The following is an 8,450-nucleotide window of genomic DNA, read 5'->3' on the forward strand; positions in this document are numbered from 1 at the left end:
GCTGGGGAAAAGCCAAAAGAGGTTGCAAAACAGCACCCTCTAGCGGCGGCTGCACAGCTACTGCAGCTAGAAAACCTTCCCTCTCCACAGCACCTCTGCTCGCCTTTACAGACTAGGCCGAATGGAGGTGGGGACTTGCCTGGGTGGGTGTTGGGGGAAGGAGGGGACGGAATAGATCAGGCATCCCCAAACTGCGGCCCTCCAGATGTTTTGGCCTACAACTCCCATGATCCCTAGCTAACAGGACCAGTGGTCAGGGATGATGGGAATTGTAGTCCAAAACATCTGGAGGGCCGAAGTTTGGGGATGCCTGGAATAGATCATGGGTCAGGACAGGGTGGGGGGAATCACAGGGATGAACCGGGGGGTGGGGGGAGGCGGCGGGGTATGTCATGAGTCGGGACAGGGTGGGGGAAACACAGCAATGCGGCCAGCTAGTAGCCTATAATTATGAATTTGGGAAACATGCCGTGGCATAGGTATTGTGGGTAAAAATCATTTGCTCAAAGGCTGCCAAGTACCTTTTTCACTGCAGCATCATATGTTGTTGGCCTTTCTTGAGTAGTCACATTAATTTCAATGGGTCTACTTTGAGTAAAATTTATTTGACTACTACCCAAAGATGGTTTTAAAACCATTAAAATTGAAAATAATCATGCCAATAGATTAAAACTAAATACCAGTACACAAAAAAGTGCCAATCAAATGTAATGCTGCCAAAAGCTAAAGCATTTATAAGTGGTACCTAAAACTTATCTTTGGGAAGGATCATAGCTGAATGGTAGAACATATGTTCTGCATGCAGAAGGTCCAGGTTTGGCCTCCAGCATTTCTACATAAGGCTGAGAAAGCTCTGTTTGAACCCTGGAGAACTCCTAACTGTTTATAAGTACAGTATAGAGTCTACATTGAGAAACTACAGGTCTAAAGCAGTGGTCCTCAACCCCCGGGCCACGGACCGGTACCGGTCCGTGGATCGATTGGCACCGGGCCACCCAAGGAACATTTAAATACAATTAAATTAAAATAATTAAATCAAAACAATCTAAATAAAATATAAACAATCAACGTTCCCCCCTCAGCGGGCCGTGGTAAAATTATCAAACGTTGACTGGTCCGCGGTGATAAAAAGGTTGGGGAGCACTGGTCTAAAGTATGGGACCCACCAAAGAACAAGTCCCATCTGTGGCCACTCACCTTTCCTGTATGGTATTTTAATATATGGATATGGCCGTATTTTTATTCTACATAAAATGTGAGTCCTTTAACAAACCACACTAGGATTCTAGCAGTTTATTATTTTTTACGCACAATTATGACCAAGCTCCCCAGCTTTCTCCTTCCAGCCCTGAGGCAGATTAGAGCTAGTGAAGGAGCCCAAGGTCACCCAGTGAGCTTCATGGCTAGTCCAGTGCTCCATCTTTGCCCTAGTCACTGACTTGCAATTTGACTCCTTTGGATAGTATATTTGTAGAGCAAATTGCCTCTAGTAGGTAAGAAACCAAGGCAGGGCAGCTGAATCAAAAACATTGGGAAATCAATCACTGAATACAATTGCTATTGTTTTTCTGTTGCTGTTGCAGTGTTGGGAGGTGGTTCTTGGAAAACGAGATAAGAGGAGCAAAATCATAGGGCAAACCTTGGTCACAACTCCATGGGTTAGTCTGGAGAGAGCTAAACCAGGAGTCTGGGTTCAGACAACACACTAAGCCTAAACTATGGCTTAGCTCAGCATGGCAGAAGAGCGAAGTGGCTGCTGTCTCTTCTCTCAGAGCCCACATGCCCATACTAAGCCATGGTTTGGCTTAGCATAATGTGTGAATCATGCCAACATGTAGACTGTTGGCAATGTCCAGTAAAGCCTAGATGGAGGATGCAGACTTGACACCTTGTTTCTGAGGTGTCGTTTGCTTCTAGCTGCTGTTATGCTTGTGTACAGCAAGGCATTTAAAAGGCCCATTTGCAGCTGGAAGCTGGGAACTCGTTTAATATGTGTATTATACAAGTTAAGATACAGGACTTGTTTCTAAGAATTAGCAAAATTAAGGTAACAACATAAGCCTTAACTTACAGATGCTGTCGCTGAGCTGTCATAGCTCAGTCGGTAGACTGTGAGATGCTTAATCTCAGGGTTGTGGGTTTGAGCCCCGTGTGAGATAAAGTGGAAATAAAGTGTAATGTTACCTTGAAATTGTGTACACAGTTTTCCAATGGTGTTTTAAAAATCCACAAAAACTTATAAATGCTGTCAGCCAATCAGAAGGATCATTGCTGAATAACACCCAAAGGTTAATGGAATTTTACTATTGAATTGCTATAGTAACCTTCAATAGTTGCCACAATGGAAAAATTACTTCCAGCATTAAACTGCAGTTTAAGAAGCAGGATGCACAGCAACTGTTGTCATCATACTCTCCACACTGCCCCAAGGGCATGTGGAAAGAACATCACAGAGGGAACTGGTTGAATGGAAGCCAGTAGAGGGTTACAGTAAAAAAATTATAGCAGCACAATGTCCTCTACAATGAAGACACTGCAGTGAAAAATGGTTCCTTTAAAATAAAATAAAAATAGCATCTATCCTCTCATTTTGGTTGAATTGCTGAGGACAGAGATGCAATTGCTGGGAAACATGAGACCTCACTTTTGTACAGTCTACGTTTTCCTGGAAAGATTTGAATGAAAAATACAAGGTACATGCAACCCGATCTGCATGGGGTCATCGTGTGCAATGGTGGAGCATGCACAAGCCCACGCCTCCCCAATCCGCCCCCTTTTCCAGCCACTTCTGGGTTGCCGCAGTGTGCATGTGTGCAGTCACATGTAAATCGGTCGTTGCCTGTAGGTGAAGACCAGGAACCTTATCCAGAGCAGCACTTCACAGTAGCTGTAAGTGCAAGCTCTTAGTTTCAGTACCACATATATTCGGTCTGGACTTTCATTGTATACTTGCATTACAACTGCATCACCAAGTCACTTCCTTCCATTTTGTACCAAGTCCAGAAAGGCCCGGCTATTTTTAACCACAGTCACCAATTTCAAATAGCTGCACAGAATTCTCCATCTTACTTGAGAGATTTCTCCTTAGGCTTTGAGCTTTGGTCAGATTGGCTAAAATTAACTTGAGTAGGTCACCAATGCTCAGGAGAGAAAACACCTTCCTCTGCTGCTTAGGAAATCAGTCCCCTGCGGGCCCAGTCTTATACTGCCAACTCCTTGGACCTGGCCTAATCTAACTGGCATTCTGGTTCCAAAGAGGTTTCAATTTTTTGCCCGTAATCTTCTGTGGCCAGATCCTCTGTATGCAGGTTTCTTGTTTCTGCAATGAGCCTTTTCACTCCTACCATCCACTGGCTCACTTCAGTGACATGGTCCACAATTAGTGAGCGATGGATCTCATCAGCTGCATCCCAGTGCCGCCTCTTGAGCTCTGAAAGAAAGCATCTCATAACTGCCAAAGGTAATGAAAAAGTAGCCCAATTCAACTGCTTCCCCTGACCCCAGCTCCTAAGCCACTAAATAATTAAGGAATGCAGATGTTTGCGGCTCCACAGGCCACACACATGGACTGCATGCTAATCCTACTGCAGCAGTAGTTCTGCTATAGGAATTATTTAAGGTGGCCAGAGGCTGTAAGGTAAGAGTTTACAATGAGGAATGCTGCCGCAGAGCATTGAACTTTGTCCTTGCTGCTTACCTTGTGTCAGAATCTTCATTCCCTTTCTCACTGGGGCAGAGAGTTTCCCTTGTACCCACATCTGCTGCAGGATTCCTAAGCGCTTGCTGATGTCATCACAAACCTGTTTCTGGGGAAAAAAAATCTTATTAGGAAGCACATCTCACAAAGGTTATGTTTATAACTTCTCACCACAGTCTCCTTAGTCCTCTTAAGACAAAAGGGAATGGCAAAACCCTCATTAGCTTTGAGCTCACAAAAAAAGCAAACCCTGTCTTAAAGCTGTTTGCCTGCCTTCATTTTCATCCTACCAGTTTTATAATTTCACTCTAATCTCTGCTAAAGCAATAGCTATACCTAAGATTTGTCACTGCAGACATCATGCCAAACCAAATATGATGTCCTAGTTAAACCATTTATTTCCAGAGTCTGACACGGTCTCTAGCTCACTGTGGATGCCATCTTTTCAACACAGCCTGACACATTAATCAATTCCTCATTGCAAGAAGTCCACAACAACAGAGCTCCGATTTTAAATAATATCTAGACCTGTTGGAATTCCATCCACAGAAAGTCAAAACCATTTCATGTTAGATGCTACACTTAGATGTGATCCACAGTAATGCAAGAGATAGAAGCTTCACGCCATGTACTCCTAGTGATCAGCACTTCAGTTTTTTAGGTATTTGGTTTACACGCACATATAGGTGGCTGGAAAACTGCAAGCATCTTACCCATCTCATCCTCTTTCTTCCCTTTCCTGAGAATGTCTCCAGTATCTGGGGATCATTTTGCCTGCTTTTTTGTTTGATGTGTCTTATGGTGTTTTGTGGTTTTTTTGGGGGGGGGGTTGTTGTTGTTTGTGGAGGGTTTCTTTCTTTCTTTCTTTCTTTTCTTCTTTCTGCAGTTACTGGGAGTGTTGTCCCTTTTGTTTATGGGAAGATGTTTTGTCTGGGGTTTTCGCTACCTACTTGCTTGGGGCATGGGTTGTGGGGGGAAGGCTGCCAGCTTTAAAAAAAATGTGCTTTGTTTTGAGGTGTATACAGGTGTTTTGATTGTTTCAAGAGGTTCTGAGCATTGCCAGTTTTTTCTTCTGTGAAATGGTGCCCACTATATTTCCAAATGTGCCCCCCACACCCTCTGCTCTAGCTGATCAACTAATCACTTCAGTACAAAGAAGCAGACCACAACTGCTCATACAGAGGCAAAAGAACTTTCTTCCCTCCAAAGTAAAATGGGGAAATCCTGAAAAGGCAGCAGCTCTACTTACTGGTACAGATCTCCTGCAATTGGCCAGAGCCTCATTCAAGGGGGCAAGAACATCCTCCACATGGCAATCCTCTCCAGCCTCAGTGACAGGTTGGTTTGTGGCATCTACCCTCATAGAGCGGCCTGGCAAACCAGGAGGAGGAGGCAAGCCCACTGGTGGCGGTGGAACAGCTGACAATGCTGCTGAGCAGGTAGCACTTTCCGGACCAGGTGCTAAAAATAGAAGTCAGGAGAAAGACACAATCAAGCGTACAACCAGTGTATAGTACATAGAGAAAATCTAATTCTGGGTCTCAGAATCAGGAAAGGAAAGGAAAGGAAAGGAAAGCCCCCACCCCTTAGATAGGGGAGATCCCTTAAAGATCATCTGCAGAAGCATCGTTGGTCATGCCTTGAGCCAGCAAAGCCCATTTGACAGCAACAAGAAACCAAGACTTTAGTGTCATTGGCCCAGTATTGTGCAACACTCTGTCAACAGAGGTTCAGCAGACACCTTCTGTTTCAGCTTTTAAACATCTGATGAAAACTTCTCTATTCCATCAGGCTTGTGCAGGCAATTAAGAACACAACTTTCCACAATAGTTAGCTGATTTCAACTTTGTATGTTTTTTGTTGTATGGTTTTATGTACAATTGTTGTAAACAGCTTTAATTTCTTTCTAAGAATAGCAGTATACAAATATTTGTGTAAGTAAATAAATAAATTTGATTCAGTTATGTAGTTCCCACCCTCAGAATTTCTGCATGCACCCATCCTTAGAACACACATCACACAAAAACCCAACGTCCTGATCAAAACCAAATAGCTCTCAGAGGATGACCAGTTATTCTGAAGAATATCTATTGATCCCTTTAAAAACTGGGCTGGATGAAGCACTTGCATGTTGAGAGTTTCACAGAATATTTTTAAATAGATCTATCTGATGGGAAACCACTAACAAAAGGAGTGCAATTCTGAGGTGGGTCCAGGAATTGCATCAGGAATCCTTAAGCAGGTCACAACTTTCTCCAAGAAGAAAGGGGTGGGGCCTCCGGTCTGGGAATGGAGCTGTGAGGGACGTCCTTCTGATCTCTCTGACTAAAAGGCCTTTAAATACTTGGAAAGCAGCTCTGTGCTGCCAAAAGATTAATGTCAAATGGTAAATAAACTTTTTCTACTATCTCTTTACTGCTTAAGATAAATCACCATGTCTACCAACAAGAGAGCTGCTGAAAGAAAAAAAGCAGCAGGAACTAACACTGAAAAAATATGGCTGATGAGGAAAAAAAAGCTGACTCAGAGGCTACTGAGCATTAACAGACAGACGCAAACACAGCTACTTTACAAAATATCCTGGCCCAGCTTCAAACCCTAAACCATATACAAGACCAGCTAAGAACTCTAAAAGACTAATGAGTTCTGGGTACAATTGGTGAACTGTGAAGGCCGACTGGACTCGTTTGAGAAATTTTCACAGGCCTCTCACAGCACTCTTAATTGTGGGAACCCATAGTCACACTTGTGATGTTCATAGAGAAAAATTCCTGTGTGCTTCTTGCTGTGGGCCTGTCAATCTCTGGAACTGACTTTTATTTCTGTTTTACATTATGATCTTCAAATCCACCTTACCGTACAATTAGGAAATGCTACAAGTTATTGATAAGCATAGCCTTCCCTTGGACATTCAGAGCTTGTTAGACAGAGATGGCATCTCACCACATGAAATATCATATTTTACTGCATGATTTTTGTGCTGATTGCACTTCTGCTTGTCTGTCCAAATTTCCCCTACACTGTGGTCTAGGGCTTGCCTATCAGAAGGTTGGCGGTTTGAACCCCCACGATGGGGTGAGCTCCCGTTGCTTGGTCCCTGCTCCTGCCAACCTAGCAGTTTGAAAGCACGCTCTGGCGAGAAGGTAAAGGGCATTTCCGTCCGCTGCTCTGGTTCACCAGAAGCGGCTTAGTCATGCTGACCACATGACCAGGAGCTGTCTGCGAACAAATGCCGGCTCCCTCGGTCTATAGAGAGAGAGGAGCGTGCAACCCCAGAGTTGTCCGCGACCAGGGCTGTCTCTAGGCCCGGGTCCGGTGGCGCTGGGCGCCAGGGTGCCAGGCCACCAGGGGCACCACTGCGCCCGCTGAGAGGCGCGGCGGAGGCCGCCCCAGGTGCACCGGATGCAGCCCCAGGCGCGCCTCTCAGCTGTTCAGCGGCTTCAGGCCGCTCTCCGGAGGCGCACGGGCCTGGGGCCACCTCCGCCGCGCACAGGGCCGTTGCAACAGGGGGCGGATAGCGCCCCCTGGCCCAGGGCCGGCCCTATGGCTAGGCTGGGTGGCGCAGGGCGCCGGCCCTCCAGGCGGCAGCCGCACTGCGCGTTGCGCCCGCCCGCCATGCTGGGAAACAGGGCAGGGGGGCACCGGAGGAATCTGTCGCGCCAGGGCGCCAGGTATGCTTAAGACGGCCCTGTCCGCAACTGGACCTAACAGTCAGGAGTACCTTTACCTTTATGTCAAACTACCCATTCAGACTCCTTGCCCTCACTATATAACCAGCATCACAAATATCAAGCAAAGAAAAGCCTTTACAGCTCTGCAGTTCCAGCCTATGCGTTCTGCCATTGTTGAAGGACTTATTGCTGGATCCCTTAGAGTTTGCCCACATGGAGGAAAATTGCCTGAAGACTTACCCCACTAGATTGGGCATCTATGAGGATTAAGAGCAGCCTTGTTGAACAAGTTAAAAATACAAGCAAGACTCCTGCATAGCCTTCTACAGGAGGCCCTATCGCCTGGAGTGAAGTTGGCTACAGGAGGCAGCGGGAGAGAGAGGGGAAGGATGAGCACCAGGAGGTGGGCTCTGCGTTCCTGGCAGGTGTGGGGAACTTGGCCCATCTCAGCAGAGGAAGAGATGGACAGTCCAAGAGGGTCCTCCAGGGATCACATTAAGACAACCACTTGCAGAGGTTGTCTGCTGATTTGTTTACAACTTTCATGAAACAAATAAACGAATGACTGAATAAGTGAACGTATCCTTATGGAGAGGGCTAATCCGCCAGCGAAGCGGATTTTGTTGGGAACCTCGATTTTACCCAACATCCCGTAGTCCCGAGTTTTGTTTTGCGTTTACCCTTTCCCTGTCAACAATAAAATGCGAGGAGGAAGGAAAGAAAGATAATCTCAGCGTCTCCTCACCTGGCCCGTGAGGAGGCGGCGCCGGTGCTGCTCCCGGAGCCGCTGCCGGGCGTCGAGTCAGGATCCCCCGCTTGCCGCCGCCGCCGCCTCCGGCTGCCCCGGAAGCCTGAAGCTGCTGCAGGCCATACGAGAACTGAGGCGGGTCGTTCCAGCCGCGCTCCCGGTTCCCTGGAAAGGAAAGCGAGACGTCAAGGCCACCCCTCCGCCGGCAGTCCGCCCGCCCGCCCGTCCCTCAGGCGCCCCTCAAGCGACCCCTCACCCGGCTTCACGTAGAGCTCCGCCATGGCCTCCCCCTCAGCTAGACGCGCCCTGAGCGTGACGTGGCGGGCCGGATCCT

At 46.9% G+C, this 8,450-nt stretch overlaps 1 protein-coding gene across 1 annotated transcript; it reads right to left on the bottom strand.

The window, feature by feature from the left end:
* Positions 1-1,967: 1,967 nt before the first annotated feature.
* Positions 1,968-8,430, bottom strand: SRA1 (steroid receptor RNA activator 1). Its single transcript, XM_035103515.3, has 5 exons — positions 8,373-8,430; positions 8,114-8,281; positions 4,947-5,158; positions 3,698-3,806; positions 1,968-3,430 (listed from the first exon to the last, which is right to left on the bottom strand). The coding sequence occupies exons 1-5, from the start codon at positions 8,395-8,397 to the stop codon at positions 3,228-3,230; spliced, it is 717 nt and encodes a 238-aa protein (XP_034959406.3). The 5' UTR covers positions 8,398-8,430; the 3' UTR covers positions 1,968-3,227.
* Positions 8,431-8,450: the final 20 nt, after the last annotated feature.

Source organism: Zootoca vivipara, chromosome 8, assembly GCF_965207765.1.
Source record: "Zootoca vivipara chromosome 8, rZooViv2.hap1.1, whole genome shotgun sequence".
NCBI lineage: Eukaryota > Metazoa > Chordata > Lepidosauria > Squamata > Lacertidae > Zootoca > Zootoca vivipara.

Bases quoted from the DNA above. Each gene is read 5' to 3' on its own strand.
- SRA1 (XM_035103515.3), bottom strand. From the start codon at position 8,397: ATGGCGGAGCTCTACGTGAAGCCGG. The intron at 5,159-8,113 runs GTGAGGAGACGC...TTCTATTTTTAG, and splicing joins GCCGCCTCCTCACGGGCCAG to CACCTGGTCCGGAAAGTGCT. The intron at 3,807-4,946 runs GTAAGTAGAGCT...TTTTTTCCCCAG, and splicing joins ATTGCAGGAGATCTGTACCA to AAACAGGTTTGTGATGACAT.